The sequence below is a fragment of the Phasianus colchicus genome, chromosome 19 (genome assembly GCF_987193195.1).
Source record: "Phasianus colchicus chromosome 19, bPhaCol1.hap1.1, whole genome shotgun sequence".
Lineage (NCBI taxonomy): Eukaryota > Metazoa > Chordata > Aves > Galliformes > Phasianidae > Phasianus > Phasianus colchicus.
Genome location: NC_143454.1, coordinates 9,537,197 through 9,555,070, shown reverse-complemented (window position 1 = coordinate 9,555,070; position 17,874 = coordinate 9,537,197). Strand labels below are relative to the sequence as shown.

The following is a 17,874-nucleotide window of genomic DNA, read 5'->3' as shown; positions in this document are numbered from 1 at the left end:
GTTCCTGTGAGACAGAACAGAGATCAGCAGGACTGGGTTTGTGCATTCACTGTGAATTTGGCACCTGAGAAAGCTGACTAAAAATAAAAAAAAATAGTAATAAAAAAATAAGGCAGGTATCTAAAAGCAATTTCCTCTGCTGGTAATTTTTATTATTCCCCTTGCTCCTTCTGCAGGTGCCTGTCTTGAAATATTTTCCAGTGATTGCCCAGTGTTTCCTGTTGGAGCCTGCAGTGAAGTCATGTGCTTGCACTTATGACCTCACAGGAAACAAATGATGTCACCCAGCACCAAAGAGCAATTTCCTTGCTAAGTGAGAAAGCATCAGTGGTTTGGTTCCAAGTCAGTGCCTCAGGATGAGGCTGGGGCAGAGAAACCAGAATCATATCATAGAATCATAGAATGGCCTGGGTTGAGAAGGACCACAGTGATCATCTGGTTTCAACCCCCTGCTATGTGCAGGGTCGCCAACCAGCAGACCAGGCTGCCCAGAGCCACATCCAGCCTGGCCTCCAGGGATGGGGCATCCACAACCCCCTTGGGCAGCCTGTGCCAGTGCGTCATCACCCTCTGACTGAAAAACTTCCTAATATCTAACCTAACAGCCGTTCCTTGTCCTGTTTGTACGCTCCCTTCAAGTACTGAAAGGCCACGATGAGGTCTCCCCAGAGCCTTCTCTTCTTTAAGCTAAACGAGCCCAGTTCCCTCAACCTTTCTTTATTACAGGCACAGTGTGAGCGGTGCCCAGAGCCACGCTGGGGGGCAAACAATCTGGATGCATTGCTCTATAACACTTTCCCAAAGCACAACAACTGAAGAGCTGCTGGGATGTGCCTGCGGAACCCACTGGTGCTTTTTCACTGTGACAGTAAAACCGTATCTCGGCCCAATTAGAAATGGAAAATAAGGAGAAGCCCCCTCATAACACTGGGAGGCAACTGGACCCCGTGGCAGAAGCATCGCTTTGCAATGGGCAGAGATCTCTGTGGCTATTTTGTGCTGTTGGCTCTGCACACCCAGGAGCAGCGACTTGACGTGCCCATAGGATGCACGTAGGAGATCCTCCACCGGGGGACACGGAACACAGGGACAGAGCTGGGGTTTCCCACTCTCTCCATTCTCCCACCTGTCAAAGATGGCCCCGACGCCGGCGCTGTGCGCGCTGTTGCGGTGCACGTGCAGCCCAGTGGCCAGCAGGATCCCATCCTTCACAGCTATGGAGCGGTGGGAAAAGGAGGCGATGAGGAGCTCATTCCACCCTGCAGAGAAAACAATAGAAAGGTTGTGGGTCAGAGCCACGCGTCCTCGTGGTGAGGGGATCAGCTGCATCACTGCCATGGCACCAGTGGATACAGTGGCTGAGATGCGTGGCTTCTGTAGCTCAGAATCTGGAGGAGCAACACTGCTCCATGGGCATCCCATACGGCCACGACCATGCCTTGGAAACCAGCCTGAGCTTTATTACCAGAGAGGCATCTTTGGCTGCTCTACAATCCTCACACTCACTATGTGCCTGATTTACCCAGCCCAGATGTACGGAACACAGATTTGTACAGCAGAGCCCAGTATTCTCCATTTATTTAGTTTTTCATTTTTCTCTTTTCTTTTTCCAGGCTGGAAATGCCATGCAAATACATCTTCCACCTCCCCTCCCTTCCACAGAGATGTGCCATTTCTCATTGCCTGCAATAAATACAAGGTCCATGCGTGCTGTGTTTACCTACAGCTGCAGTGATGGGTTGTGCCACTAGAAATGTTACCAGGGAATAAAGTTCACTGTTCCTTAGGTGGCCACAGGATGTTTCCACCCCAATCAAGGGACCGTTTATTTGGTTACATGCTGGGTGAGGTCTGGCACTCGCAGAGGGATTGCAACACCAAGAAAGCCAAGAATGGAGAGCCTGCAGGAAGCTGGAGGGGACCTGGAGAGATGGTGACTCATGGAAACGCGCTGTGGGCTCAGCCCTATAAAAGGAACCACAACCAGGCTCCCCCTCTCAACCCTATAAAACATTACTGCTATCTCAACCATAGCAGGTTTGGCACGAAGGAAAGCCAGGCAAAACAGCTGAAAAAAAAAAAGTTGGGTTTCCTCCTCCAAAAAGCCCAAGGAGGGAAGATTTTAAATGATTCAAGACTGCAGAGGGAGGCTGCAGCCACCACCCAGCACCGCTCCTCCATGCGTGCTCCACTTAGTTTTGCCTCAGAGGATGCATGAGTGCACCTGATGGAGGCTCTTAGCTAAATTTTAATACTTAAATATTTCATGGGCAGCTGTTCTCTCGCCACTCAATAATAGATAAAGCCACAGCTTAAAGGACTTGGGGGAGGTTATCTGAGGCCCCTGCAGAGATGCTGGGAGCGGAGAACCAGAGGGAGCTCCTCGTGCTCAGGAACCCATGACAGAACCCCATGATGGGGTCTGCAGCCCCCACGCTCCCCTCACCAACACAGAGGCAGCAGCAGGCCAGAACATCTCCAGTTCAGCCTTCCTCAGCCTTCTTCTGACAAACAACTGCAGCAATTACAGAATGGTTTGAGTTGGAAGGGACCCTGAAAGGCCATCTGGTCCCAATCCCTGCAGCCATTAAGGACACCCTCAGCTCCACCAGGTGCTCAGAGCCCCTCCAGCCTGACCCTGGCTGTCTGCAGGGATGGGGCATCCACCACCTCTCTGGGCAACCTGTGCCAATGCCTCACCACCCTTACAAACTATTAGGATTTATTCCAAGTGCATTTGGGGGAAAATATGGAAACATTAAAACTACTGAGGTCTTTTCCTTTCCAATCCCAATTTCATCTTTCCCACTGAGTTTGTCATTTGCTGGAAGGGGTTTCCCACATCCCTCTGCCTGCCCCTCTGTTTCAGGGAACAAAACTGCTGCATTGACTCAAAGCCTTTGTACTCACTTCTGTGATGATGGGAGCTATGCGAAGAGCTTCATGCCTATAATCCACCCTCACTGAATCTGCTTGTAATTTCCTGCCCCTCCCCAGCCCTTGTGCAGGACCTGCCAGCAGCTGAGGCTTGCATTTACTTGCTGGAAGACCACCTCCTTCCCAGCTAACTGCCTGTAACCTCCCAAAGCCCCCGCTCTTCCACACCCCCTGCAGCATAAGGAAATTTAAAATAAACCCAAAGAACTTCATTTTCATCTTGGTGGGTGGGAGAAGGAAGGCGATATATATTTTTCTCCCCTGTCTGCTTTTAATTATGATCAAACATTGCAGTTCTGTGACATTTCATACAGACCCAAACCCCCTTGTCTTTCCAGTCCCAGCTCAGGAGGATGCTGGCGCATCGTGCCCTTGATTTCCTGAGCATCTCGTTCATCACACACAAGGCCAGGCCATTTTTCAGCCCATTGGCAGCTGGTGCAACATTCTGGATCCCATTCAGCAACACATCCCTTGGGGCTTTTTCAATCCTACTTAGCAATCGAACGATCTGAAGCTATTCCTCAGAAGCAGCTAAAGGCTCTCCAGTTGCCAGCACCCAAATCCCAGCACGACGGTTGAGGGATGCAGTGCATTGGGGCTCACCTGCTCGCAGCAGGATGACCTGGTCATCCAGGGGCAGCTCTGAGAAATGGGGGATCCTCTTGGCCCACTCCACCAAGGTGAAGAGCTGCTTGTCGGCCGCCTGGCAAATGTTTGTCACCGGGTCGTTGGGCTGCAAAGAGGAGATGGAAAGGTTTGAAGAAAGCAAGGAGAAAAGTGGGAGGAGGAGGGAAGGGGTTGCTGTCTGTTTGCTCCCCGAATTTGGGAGATCTGTGCTCAATCTATAGGGGTATCATCTGCAGGGACCCTGCAGGGTGCACATCCCCAGTGCTAGCACCTCCTCACTGCACCTCACAGCGTGGAGAGGGCATCACAGTAAGGAGAAAAGCCCCCTCCTTTGAAATATTACCCAGTAACACAAACCATCTGCTCTCAAGGAGGACAGACAGCCTAAACACACCAAATCCCTGTTTAAAGGAACTGCTAACAGCTCAAGTGGGCTTGTGATTAGGAATGGAAAGAGACTGTCTAACCACGGTAAAGACAGACCCTGCCAGCACAAGTGTGTATATATGGTTTACCTCTCTGGACAGGGATGTATGAGCCCCTCCACACATCCCGCTGTAATCTCCACTGATACCTAGCAGCTTTGATTGTACAATTATTTTTCTTCTATGTCCTTAAAAGAACAGTTTCAAACTCAGAGGAGGAGTGTTCGTTGCACCTTTGCATTGCATGGGGCTGGGGCATGGGTTCTGTGCAGCCAAGGCAGGAGCTGCCCCTTGCACATGTCTGTGTCCCACGGTGTGCTCTTTCCTTCTCTCCTTTTCACCTTCTTTCTGCCACCCATACTGCTGACTTCTCACTTTTCCACTCATATTTCCTCAGTATTGTGGATTTTGAGGTACCTGCCTAGCACACTGTGGGACTCTGCATGCAATGCATGCCCCTCACCCAGTTGCATGGAGGGAGCAGGAGGTGGAAATGCCATAAGGGATGCATCGGCCCCAGGGGATTGAAAGGGAAAAGGTCAGAGAATAAAACATTGTGGAAAGAACCCTTCCTTTGCTGACTGCAGAGCTGACCAAGCGCTCACAAGCCACAGAGAGGTGAGAAATGCTGCTTTGAGGAAAGGAAAAAGTCCTACAATCCTGCCCAGAGCCATCCCTATGTTCCCCTGCCTGGATGGCTCTGCCGTCCCCTGGCAGCAAACACCACTCTGTGTCTCAGTGACCAACATCTCTCATCCCCAGGCTTAAAATAACCAGCATATGGCAGGAGTAGGAGCACCCGGCTTCAAAGTATTCTCACCTGTTGCTCACAGAGATGGATGGGGACGGGCTGGCACTCAGCTCCACGGGTCAGGAGGGAGCATTACAGACATTGCCCCCCAGCCCTGGTGGCTGCTCAAGAGAGCATGGGCAATGCCCATCCCTGGAGGTGCTCAAGGCCAGATTGGATGGGGCCATGGGCAGCCTCATCTGGTCTGGGGCAAGCAGCCCACAGCATGGGCCAGGGCTGGATGTGCTTTAAGGTCATCCCTTCCAACCCAAATTCTGTGATTGTATGAATTCCTTGGGGAATGACAGCACCTAGCTCCCACAGGTTGCATGCACCACGGCTGCTCTGCAGGCAGCATAATCTGCACTTGGCTTTCGGTGCAAATTCTGCTTCACATCGCAGTTCCTGGAACCACCACGGTGCCTCCTGGCAGAATTGTAATGCAGAGGCAGCTGAAGGCATCAACCCCTGTGGGCCAGAGGGCTCCGCTCACCTCCAGGAAGGGCTCTGCGATGCAGTGCTCAGAACTGTCCCACGCATGGAAAGCAAATCTCCCCCTGCAGTAAATAGCAAGGGCACAGTGCCGGAGTGTGACAGAACGAAAGGACAGGAGGGCACCTGATCCTGCTGGAAAACCAGAGCTTGGAGGCATCTTCCAGAAAATGGTGACTTGAAACCAGCTGCTAAAGGCCGGTTAAGAACTCATAGGGATAAAACCTCTCAGTTACAGGCTTTGCCTTTCAGCAGTCAGGAGCCCATCCAAGGTAGTGATCAAGCTGCTGGGGTGAAGGGGCAGAGGCAAAGCCACCCCTCCCCACCATGGGCTTCATAGCACGACTGCACCCACCTCCCCTGGTGCCAACCAAAGTGCTGGGACAGAGCCAAGCATTCCCCCCATTGCTCCCCCTTTAATCAGCTCTGAGAGCTGTGCCAAAGCCCTGTGGCTGGAAGATAAAACCACTGCCAGGCTGCAAAGCAAAGGCACCTCTGCTCCCACAACCACCAGTGGAAGGCAGCAGGAAGGTGACAGCCACAAGCATGACAGCACCTAGCAGAGTTTCACCTGGGTACTGCCCCTCCAGCAGTGCTCACAGATGTACCAAGGTGTGGGGCACAAACACAAGGACTCAACCTGCCTTGTTGAAGGCAAGAGCTCGCATGCATCTGTTAAGGACTGAATTTGTGCCTTCGCCTCACAGTGGAGCACTGGAGGAGGGTAACACCTCCATCCTCCCTCACCATCACCACGCTGCTGATCTCATACAGTCACTAAACCTGCTACAAATGTCACCTCATCGGCAGAAGCCCGACAATAACAGGGCATTTCAACAAGCCTCCTGCTTCTATTTAGATGCAACACACATCCTTGTTCACAGTAATGCGTGTTGAATTATGCAGGAACCAGCTTTCAATTTGCTACAAGAGGCTGAGGAGACGCAGTGCCAGACGAACCCATTTATTTCACCTTGCTCTCTGGGGTTTGTTTTCAAGCCAGCACAATGCTGCCTCCAACTCCCCTCAAGTATTTCCACTCCTGAGAGCTCCTCCATCCCCTCTGCCCGTGGCAGTGCTGCTCCTCCCAGCCAAGCTCCTGGCTATGAGGCAGCAGTGCCATGCTCAAGGAGCTTCTGAAGAGTTTCACTTAGGAATCAGCTAAGCAAGATGCCTTACACTTCACTTAGCAAGCCACAAAGCACCCTTGTAGGTAAAAGCTAAAGAGAGCATCCCAGGCTTCACGTGCAGAGCAGTAGGAGATGCAAAGGGATGTTTCAGCTCATGTTCCTGCTGTTCGGGATGAAGCAGCTGCGTGCTCCAGAACTCCAGCTAGAAGTAAAGGAGGGTTGGACAGCCAAGAGGTGCCCTACAGATAGAGGAACATTGCTTTCATGGGAACTGAGGGTACTGATTAATCAGCACAGCATCCTAACTGCTGGGCCCTGAGTGCTGCTCTGCAATAAGGCTCTTTTCGAGGGCTCTGTCCTAGAAACCAAATTCCAGAGGATAGGTTGGCTCTCACATCTGGAGGCAGCTGTTTTGCAGTGAGGCTTTCTCAAAGCAAGGATGCTGGTAAGGGAATTATCTAAGAAAAAGCACCGAGACAGTTTCCCTCTGACAGCTTCTCACTCTTTACTCTCCTCCTGCCAGCTCTCTCCTGTTTGCACAAGGCCCTGTGAGAGCCCTGCTGCTTCCAGCAGCCCCTGCTTTAACACAGGCTTCCAATGGGAAAGGGACTCGAGAGCCAACTTCTACAGCTTTCCCCTTCTCACAGCCTCCCAGCTGCGTAATTCAGCACCCAAAAAGTCACGCCCCAATTTTACAGCTCTTATCTCTTTGCACTTCAGCCACAAAGCTCTGTTTACTGCCTTGATTGGACTATGAGCTCTTCAGAGCATGGAGTGCCTTCCTGCTTTTAGCACTAATGGCTGTTAACTAAAACAAAATCTCCGTGAGTCCTTTTAATTACACCTCGCAGCTTCTGTTCCTCTCTGCAGCTGTGGATGAGCATCATTCCCTAGGGCCACCAGGCAGCAGAGCACCAGTGCTGCTGGTTGCACTGGGCAGAGGGGTTTGCTTTCCTCAGGCTTTCACCTGAGCTCATCTAGCAGCTGTGTTGCAGAGCTCCGGTTCCCACAAGCTAACCTTGCCCTGACCCAAATACAGACTGGCTGCTGGGTTACTGCCGTGCCAACACCAAGCCCCAGCTCCCTGCTGCGTCCCTGCGCAGGGACAGCAGGACCGAGGGACGGGACAGAAGGACCAAGGGACAGGTGCCTCACCGAGCTCGGCGTCAGGCCCATGTTTGCCTCAATGTACGTCTCTGTCTTTGGCTCCACGGCGAGTTCTGCTTCCAGGATCTTCTCCACAGGCATGTCCTCATTGGCGCTACTTGTCGACTCCACCTCGTTCTCATTGCGGTCTTTCCCCCGCTGCCTCTCCTCCTGCACAGCTGGGGAGGGGAAGAAAGGAACAGCATCAGCCCGGGGCTCTTGACCGCGGTGCCAGGGGTGAGCTGGGACCCCGGAGCTCCACAGAGCCTCAGACACCTTCAGCATCCCTACGAGCTGCAGAGCACACACACCTGCTGCCTTGCTCTCCAACCTGAGCCTGCCAGCAGTGTGCTCAGTGGGTGCGAGGAACGGATGGGCGCTGCTGCAGGGGGAGAAAACGAGGAGGTGAAGGGACAGCAGTGGGGAATCCTAAAGAAAAGAGAAACGGGTCACTTTCACAGATAAGCCTACAGTCAGACCATTTCCTGAAGCTGCTGGTGCTGGATTCCCACAGAGGCCCCTGGAGCAGCAGTGGGGTTGTGCCATCACGCGCTGCTTGCAAAGCAGGACCCAGCCCACAGCTCTGACCAGACGGGACAGACCTGCCCCAGGTCCCACGCAGGAGAAGCAACCTAGCCAGAAGCATGTCACATGCTGATGAGTCAATGTCTGAAGAGTACACAGATGAAAAACGCTCGTTAGATGCTAATAGCATTATTATTAATCATCTCCTTTTGAAAACTGCACAAAGCTGTCGCTAAACCTGGAAAGCAGCTTCACGCAGACAGTTACACTGGTAACTATCTCTGTCTCAATCACAGAGCTGCATGCCCTAAATCCACGGTTCCCACAGGACACAGCTCGAGCAACAGGAGCTGCTACCATGAGAGACCACAGCCTGAACCTCCCCAGCTCTTTGTTCAGGGCTGAATGAGGCACTCAGCCATGCCGAAGCCTGCTATTTATTAGCAATTACCCCAACACTTTCCCTCTTTGCTGAATCTGAACCTGGCTGTGTGATGTGAGGAGCAGCAGCAGGGGCACAGGTGTTGCAGCAGTGAAACCAGAGCTGTTTGCAGCACAATCAAACCCTTCAGGCTGCTAAACCAACTCCATCCCAAGTGCAAAAAAATACAAGCTAGAATATAAAACTTCCTCCTTAGCACCAGGAAATTAAAGCATGTGCTATCCTATACAGATACTGCTCCTATTAACACCAGCCTGGTTTGCAGTGCCCTCCTGCTGCCCAGCCCTGCAGCTCTGCATGCCAACATTTTGTTTGCTGGCTGAAATCTGCAAAAAGCCAGAGGTGATTTCTACAAACTGCTTTTAAACGTAAGGGCTGCGGAGGCTCCGAGGTTCACACAGTGTTTTCTGCCTGGCTGCCCAGGGCCAGGTAGGCTGCTGCTGTTAACACTCAGATTTGTGCAGTGCCTTTTGTCCACCTGGACCTCATCTGGTTCTGGTTCTTATCTGTACTTTCCCAGGCTAACATCAAACCTGCTTAGATCTCTCCTCTCGCTCCCATACGTTCTTTTCTCGGCCCAAATTCTCCCTGGTGACACAACCAACATGTATTTAAGAGGAAACAACCACGTTCAGCTCTGGAGAATGCTTCTGGCTCCCATCTGACACGTCCTGCTGTGCAGATGGACAAGAACAGGGCACGCAGCTCAGGGACACGGAGGTCTCAGGACCATTCCCAGCCCTGCTGATGGCAGTGGCCATAGCATAGCACTTGCTCAGCACTAAGAGCAGGAGGTGAAGCAGGATTTCTGCTCGCCATGCCTCAGTAACACTCCTGTGATGAAGAGCATCTGCCCCAGCCCCATCTGATGGCTGTGCCAATGCTTTTCTTTTTCTTCAAGGAGACTCATATGGTTGAGAGGGCTTTTTTTTCTTTTTTTCTCCTGATGTGATTTTAACAGAAGGGAAGGGCTTAAAACTTGCAATCCACTTGAGGAGAAAAAAGATACTGCAGTCAGAGCCTCGCCTCCTCCAGCTATGTCTCAGCAGTGCCAAAGACAGAAGCCTGTGTTTTCCATGGCACCTGATGAAGATGTGCTCGTGTTATTCCGCTTGATTTGGCTTCTTCTTGCCTAAGGCTGCTTGCTGTCGCTTTGCATCTCGCGATCCCAAGCCCATCTGCACTTCCCCAGGACAAGCACAGCAGTGTATGTGCTCAGACCACTTCTTGGCAGCTTCTCCCTCCGAAAGCACCAAAATGCTTCATCCCGTGGACAACACTGAGCTGCTCATGTGCCAAAAATGCAGGATCCATCCGCCAGGCAGCAGCCAGCTGAGGTGCCCCCAGCAGCAGTGCCATGGCTTGGGAAGGGCTCAGTGCCCTGTAATTATGGCTTACCCTGAGTTGATACAGATGGGCACACTTCTTTCCAAGTTAGAAATCCATCCTTCCAGGAACAATACTGCGGACTACTGGCTGAACTCAGTTTCTTTTCTTGAAGGAGAATAATTCCCCAGAACTTGACCTATTGACCACTGACCCAATGGGATCTTCTCTGGGGTCAGATGCCACAGGCAGGCTCTGCAGAGCAGGCACCTTGCTCAATTCATTCCTGGGCAGAATAAAAGCCACAGCCAATAATGGACAGAAGAGACACGTGAGGGTGGTGACACACTGGAACAGGTTGCCCAAGGAGGCTGTGGATGCTCCATCCCTGCAGGCATTCAAGGCCAGGCTGGATGTGGCTCTGGGCAGCCTGGTTTGCTGGTTGGCAACCCTGCACATAGCAGGGGGTTGAAACGAGGTGAACACTGTGGTCCTTTTAACCCAATGATTCCATGACAATGGCCCCTTCCAATCTGCTGCAATTGAGGTGGCTCTGTGGACATCACCAGGGCACTGGGAGATGACAGAAGCTCCGGTGGCCTCCAGGACTCAAGCCTGAATGGGTTTGTCATAGCCTACAGTGCATGGCTGTTTATCTACTCGGTGCTCAGAGAAGGTTTACTGGGGATATCCATTTCAGCAGTGGAATTTATTGAGTTCTGCTGCTTTTTCTTTTTTGCTACATCTTAGATGTGCATCTTGAAAAGCTTATGCCTCAGGTACCCATTTATAGTGAAAGTGCTGCCATAGGAAACCAGCTCTGAGCACATTTCTCCGGCTTTGCCCTCATGCAGCTATGTTTCCTTTTTTTTTTCCCCCTATGTTGCAGCTTCTTATTGCTGTGAACAACCTCGAAGGCTGTGATACAAGAAATCAATGGCGCCGTTTTTTTCCACATTTCAACTGAATCCCACGTTTGGTTATTTCTTAAGATGGGCAAAATTCTGCTGTGACGCTACGAATGTAACGTCATGGAAATGGAGTGTTAAAAAGTGGATTGAAGTATTTGCATGAAATCAATCCGTGCAGGGAATGGCTCTGGAAGACCAAAATCTCGAGGTCACTTCACTCTCAAAACCTGACCACAGCCCTACCAAAGCAATGAGAGAAAAGCACAAACCAAACCCTTATTCTCAACCTTGGAGCAATCTCCAAAACAACAAACAAACCCAGCATCACTTAACCAGCTGGTTTAAAGAGCAGCTCTTTAAAAGGATAGCAGAAACAAGCTCATTAAGCTGAAAAGCATTTTCCGTTCCAAAATTACTCCTAAAAATAACTGCTGCTCTTGAACTCTGCCCCTTCACTGGGCTGCGGCCACTCGTCTGGTTCAGCATTTGCTCAAAGCAGTGAGATGGAGACCCAGTTCTGGTCTTTCTCCCCATATTTCTGCTCCTGTTCACCCTGAGAAAGTTGGGGTGCAGGGATGGTTCTGTCATATGACACAGCAAGCTGTGAATGGAGCCAGGCCATGGTGTGACATCCAGGGAGCAATGCCAGGGGGCAGATTTCTGTCTCCAGGTGTGCTGAAGGTTCCTTGGTGGACCAGCACCCATCCCACCAGGTACCATCACATGTGCAATTAGTGAGGGCTGCAATTAAAAAAGCTGCCTGGAGACTAGAAGGAGATGGAGGGATGGGATGGGCAGCGCTGGGTCCTTGTGATTGCTCAGAGGGAGCATGGGAAAGGGCTCCTGGACAGCATTTCCTGCTGCTGGCAATGCAGGGCTGGGGCTCCGTATGCATCCCACAACAAACCCCTCCTACTGGCACTACATCCAACTCACTCACTTTCCACTTTTTCCCTTGAAACAGAAAGCTGCTGGCACAGAGAGGCTCTAGAGCTGTTTAGTGAACCAAGACTCACCTCAGACCCTAACCAGAGTCACACCTGTGGATGCAGACTGCCACCCCATCACAACAGTCCTTACATTAATCAAGGATCCTGACGGTAATCTGACTTTTGTTGTATTCACTGGGAGACAGCACAGAAATCAAAGGCTCACAAAGCTGGCAGTAATTTACAGTGGGAAGATGCTCCTGGTTGCTTATTTATCAGAGCCTCAATACCTCCAGACTCCACAGGGCTCACAGAGCATCAGGATGTGCTGTAATGTTTTTTCACAGAGAGCAGCCAGAGATGCAGGCTCCAGAAGGAATCCTTTCCCTGCACTAAGCCTGGATCCTCCACACCTGGCTGCTAAAGCCTCCACCCAAACAGCTCCCCCTGTCCTGTCCCTTCCCAGCACCAGGGCGTAGAGCAGTCACTGGAGAACCACTGAACAGCGACTCCTTCACTACTTAATTTAAAGGGTTTTGCTGTCCTTCCACGACATAAAAACACATTTGGGCTACAAAAGAGATGCTTCTCAGCAGGAGTCTGCTCTGCATTTACGGGGCTATAAATTAGGTCTCCAGAGTGAGGTATTTTGTGAGGAAATGAGACCCATTACCCCAGCTCTGTTACTTAAAAGAGGTAACAGTTTACACCAGAGGATAACAGCCAGCTTTCCTGTAAGCAAGCACTGGGGCAAAAGGAACCACTGTGCAGGAGGCAGCCCAGAGCTGCTCCCAAAAGAAGTGCTGTGGGGACAACTATGGCCAAGGCTCAGGGCTGGCAACAGGAAAGGACAGCAAGCAGTGGGATGGATGCAATGGGATGGAGATCATCTGCTGGCAGATCAGGTGGATCAGCACTAAAGAGCTGCTCAAAACCAAAGCTCGGGGAGCTCCAGCTCCAGGTGTGTGCTGTAACAGTGGGACATTTCTGCACTGCCTGCAGCCACTGCACTGCCAGGCTTACCTGGGGAGCAGGGCACTGAGCCCAGCTCTGCCTGCACGGGGATCATACCCTATGCACCAGCAAAGCCCTCCCCATGCCATGCCTGCACCGCCTGGGCGCGCTTGGAGAGTTATGAAGCTCCCATCTGTCACACTTTTAAATAATTGGCTGATCGTTATGAATTCATTTGCTATTCACTGCGATAATGTTAATCAAGATGAATTAATAGAGCCCTCGCACTGTACGCGCGCTCCCCGGGGAATTCCACCACCGTTTAGAGATTAATTAATAGAGCTGTAACTTCACCGGTGCTGCCCGTGCAATTGCTGTGGGCATGAAGCAGTACCCTATCACAGGATATGACTGCTCACAAACCAAGGGGATGGAGAACCCAAGGGGATGGAGAACCCACTCCCCTAAAACACACTCAAATGAGGTCTCTGCTCACAGCTGCACCGGGCACAGCCACCTCCATGCTACAACCCATCACTGTTTGCACCAGAAAACTCCAAAGTTTCCAAGCACCAAAGTTCTGCAGGACCAGGGAGGGCACCCCAAGGGCTCTCCGGAGGGATGCCAGCAGGGAAAGGGCTCTGCCTGCCCCAGTGAGGGTGTAAGGGGAGAAGGCAGCGGAGACCTGAGCAGTGCTGCGGGGTCACTTTCCCATCGTGCCTGCTAAAAGCCCATTCTGCCAGCAGTTTCAGAGAGATGCAGTCAGCATTTAAAAAGAGCACTTCAAAGAGGCTCTGCCAGGGAGTTTTAGATCCTTCATTTAAATTCCAGTAAGGGGAAGGGATATCTTTTTACAAGACTGAATTTCTTCTTTCTTCCCAATAAGAAAAAAACAGCCAGTAGGGAACACTCCTGGGTCAGCACGGCCCCAGCTATAGGCAGACGGGGCACAACGTGTGCCTGACAGCCACGTGTGTCACCCCAACCACACGGCCAGGTGCCCACAGGACACACAGCACCCCAGGGGGGCTCAGTGCCTTACCTTCCCTCTTCATCCCCATGGCAAGACACTTCTGGTAGCGGCAGTACTGGCAGCGGTTGCGCTGGCGCTTGTCGATCAAGCAGTCCTTGTTGTCACGGCAGGTGTAGGTCAGGTCCTTCCTCACCGTGCGTTTGAAGAAGCCTTTGCAGCCCTCGCAGCTGTACACCCCATAATGTTTACCTGCAGATGGGTGAAAGGGCTCAGCAAGGGTGCTGGGTGCCCACAGATCGTTTGCTTTCCCTCGTCGTGGACCTGCAGATCTTCTCAAAGGGACCCTCCCAACCCAAAGCTGTTCCATGATCCTTCCCAGAGCAGCATTTGGGAGAGGCAGAGGCTCCTCGGAGCATCAGCAAGGAAGGCTTTGCCTTCATTAATCTCCATAACACCAGGATGCCCTATGGGGGCTACAAACTGCCCCAACCACCACTGGTTATCCATGCAGCAAGACTGGGAGCACCTCACTATGACCCTCCCCAGCCCAACTGGATGAGCAGGAGGCATCCCCCAGGACCACAAAACTTAGCAGGGCACTACAAGAGCTGAAAGCTTTTAAAGCAGCATGAGAATAAAGGGAATTAGCACATCTTTATCTCCCACCAGTGGAGAGACTCCATGCAGCACATCTTTTTATCTGGTGCTAGGTGATGAGCCCAGCCATGGATCAAAGGATGCAGAGAGAGGGATGCTCAGCTAATGGCTGGTCCTCCCTGCTGGGGGCTGGGGATAAAGCATGGGATTGGCTCTACCAGGGAGCCTGACAAATTGTTTACTTCTCTGGTTACCATTAGGGCAGTGTGAAGGATGGGGAGGTCAAACAGCTGAGCTGTGCACACCTCACCTGGGAGAAAGCAAGCCTGGGGAGGCTTTTCCTTCCCCATAGGGCACTTTTGTCCCTAAGCAGGGAGATGGTGCTAAGCTCCTATGTGCCTTGGCACCCATTAGCATCATGCAGTGAAGGAGGAGCCTTACCTGAAGATCTGTCCCCGCAAATGGCACATATGTGCTTGGTGAAGGAGGCCATTGTTCCTGAGGGATGTGCTGGCACTTTGAGGACTCCATTGAGCCCCAGGGGTGGTTTGATGTCTTCTGAGCTGCTGACGGGGTTCATGGGCGAGTTGAGCTGCGAGGACATAAGCAGGGAGCACATGGGATCGGGTACAGGCAGGGAAACGTATGAAAGAAGGGACAAGCCTCAAATGGGGACAAACAGCTTAAAACCCATAGTGCTGAGCCCAGAGGAGGACGTGGGCACCTGAGCCCAGAGATCAGTGAGCCAGGTGCAACAAGGCCTGGCTTTGCAGAGCTGCAGGTGTGGGATGCTTCCCTGCCATTCACAGCCTTCAGCAGAGCTCAAGAGAATTAGGAAACAAAGCAAAGAAAGCTGGAACAGAGGGGCTGGCATGGCCCCATCTGCAGCTCCGGGATTTCAATGAAACATTCCTGACTTGATTTCCACATTCCTGGCAGGACAGGACGGTGCTCCCCCCTGCACAGAGAGAAACTGAGGCACGGAACTGTGAGACAAGCTCAGTCCTGGCAATGGAAACAAGCTCACAGCAACCTGTGCTCTGCTACCCTGCCTATGGCTGCATAGTCCAAATAACTCACTGAGGCATGAAGGAAAGGTGTGAGGACAAAGCTGCAGCCCCAGCCTGCAGGTTCCAGGCTGCTGTCCCCATCGCAGCAGCCATCTGCACCTTCAGGGCCTCAGGGATTTTTTCTGCAACAAGATTTTATGCTCAATGCCATCAGAAAGACCCCTCTGCAAAAATGCTCTATGCTGGTGTCACTGTGCCCTCCAGCACAGTCCTACTGAGAGGGGACAGGGATGCAGGAGGGACCCCACAGGAACCAAAGCCCAGCCTAAGGCAGGTATAATAGAGACCTGCATGGGCAGCCAGGCTTCCGCAGCTCCTGCCAACTGCTAAAACCAAGCAGGACAGACAAGATTTGTGTCTTGGCTTGTTGTCTTTCTCTTCCTTAACAGAGACGCTGGGCAATTGCACTTGTCACAGATTAATTCAGGGAAGTCCCAGGGCTCGTGTTCTGTCCATTAGAAGACCACAGCCACTCCTCTGACTTTCAAACCTCCAAACTAGTAGGAATACTTGGCAGGTAGAGGGCTGATAACCACAGCACACAGCAAGGCAAACCCATCCCAGTGAGCAGGGATGCAGCAGGAGCATCCCTTGGGGATGTGACACAGCGCCAGGGTGAAAGGCATGAGCCACACAAAGTTGCAGCACTGCATATGGCTTTGGGGTCACTGGCTCTGCCAACACCCCCCCAACACTTTTTGGAGCTAATCACGAGGCACTACGTTCTCTGGGGCAGAGAACTTTAGATATCTGCTAAAATAAGCTTTTCATCACCAAGCTCCCCCCCAGCCCCAAACTCCACGTGAGAATCATGTGAGCATCTTCCTTCTGAAGGGTACCAGGACATGGGGTGCCACCGCCCCCAGAACTCAGCCCTGCTGGAGCTGAGTCAGCCCCAGGATGGGAGAAGTCACCAGTTCCTCCTGCAGCCCCAGCCCCACGTGTGCTATGAGGTTCCCACACCGCCCCGGCGCCAGCCCCACTCCTTCCCCTATGGCTGGGGTGGAGCTGGGAGCACGTGCCATGGGAGTGCACCCTGCACAGCACAGAGCAGGGACACAGAACTGCTGCTCTGCTTCCCCAATGACGTGGCAGCCCCATGCGCCGGGACTCCTCGGCTCCTCTCTTTTCCCTTTTTAGTTCATTGCACGGGGGATCAAATCCCCTTTGGTCTAATGGTAACCAGAGCTTTCCTCTTTTTTCCATCTGTAACACACCCAGAATCAAAAATCATTGTGTAAAGGCTCTGGAGGAGCCTAATCCTGCTCCTGATCCATGCCCCTGGGCATCCCAAGCTGCTGCCAGTGATGCCTGGGGCACCACAGAGCAGAACGAAGGAAGAAGACTCCAGCATTGGAAGTCCATCCCTTCCACCTCTTACAGAAAATTATGCTTTTTTTGTTTTCCCAGCAATTTTAAGTAAGAGGGCTTAAACGTGCACTAAATCCCAGCAAGCAGCCCTCTGGTCAGGCTGGGACTTTGCTCTCTGCCAGCTCGTGCCCAGCTCAGTGCTTGTGCCCCCTCCCCACAGGGTCCCCAGGGGTCGCCTTGGAGCCGGGCTGTGCCTGGAGGCTGCGTGAGATCCCATGCAGGAGGAGATGCTCGAGGTCAGAGCTGATGTCTTTTGGCAAAGCTCAGGCCGGGAGGAGCTGGGTCACAGCTTGCATGGGAAGAAACAGCAGAGGGAACACAGCCGGGATTTTGGGAGCTGACATCTCCGTCCCACCCCGGCGCGGCTGCCCCACACCCTTCTGCTCTGTTGCCTTTCTAGAGGCAATGAGGCATGGTCTGATGGCAAGTGGCATCTGCCATCTGATGCAAACCACCTTCCATCAGGGTGATCCCCACCCGGCGGCTGGGGCCGCACGCCTCATTACCCCCGGCGCTTCGCCGGCCGGTGCACAATGGGGGGACTGCACTCCCTTCTCTTCTTCCTCCTCCTCCTGTGCTTCTATGCAAGCCCAGGTAGGTGCCTGCTGCAGGGCCGGAGCCCTAATGCGCCCAGACAAGGGACAGATGGGCAGGAGCCATTAGGCTGGAAACCTCCTCACCATCTCCTGGAGGAAAACCACTTAAGACAAGTCTGTGGTGCCGGCACCGTGCCGCCAGGGCTGGGAGACGCCGTGCCGCCGGCCTGCTTCTGGGCACCATCTGACCATGCTCTCAATTCCCCTTTTTACTCTGTGGTTGGCTTTTATTTCAGTTCCTCCAGCTCCTACACCGCATCGTGCCTAGCAGCAGAGCTTCCTCGTTCCACCCCCCCCAGCTGGCGGCTCAGCCCCACCTTGCTTCCCACTCCTTCCCCACCACTTCAGAGCTGGCACTGCCCATTCCAATGCACTGTTTCAGTTCCCCTTCCCTTTGCCACGGGACAGGAGGCAGCACAGAGAGCTCCCCCTGAACCTACAGGGGCATGGGCAAACCCTACACTGCCTCTCCCATTGCATCTCCATTGGGGATGGCTGACAGTGCCCGCAGGGCACGTCCCTCCCCAGCCAGAGCAAAAAGACCCCGTTATTGCTGGAAATAAATCAGGCCAATATTTAAAAATAAAGGTGCTGGCAGGTGCTTGACTCCCAGTGAGGGCTTGGGATAAA

General features: G+C 52.6%; 1 protein-coding gene across 2 annotated transcripts in view; it reads right to left on the bottom strand.

Moving 5' to 3' along the window:
• Positions 1–17,874, bottom strand: part of RXRA (retinoid X receptor alpha) — a 73,241-nt gene that overhangs the window by 3,703 nt on the left and 51,664 nt on the right. For both annotated transcript variants that reach the window (XM_031601827.2, XM_090121519.1), the window contains exons 3-7: positions 14,649–14,799; positions 13,680–13,859; positions 7,560–7,729; positions 3,544–3,673; positions 1,127–1,259 (exon numbers count right to left, since the gene is read on the bottom strand). In XM_031601827.2, coding sequence (XP_031457687.1) covers positions 1,127–1,259; positions 3,544–3,673; positions 7,560–7,729; positions 13,680–13,859; positions 14,649–14,799 — 764 coding nt within the window. The remainder of the gene's footprint in view (positions 1–1,126; positions 1,260–3,543; positions 3,674–7,559; positions 7,730–13,679; positions 13,860–14,648; positions 14,800–17,874) is intronic.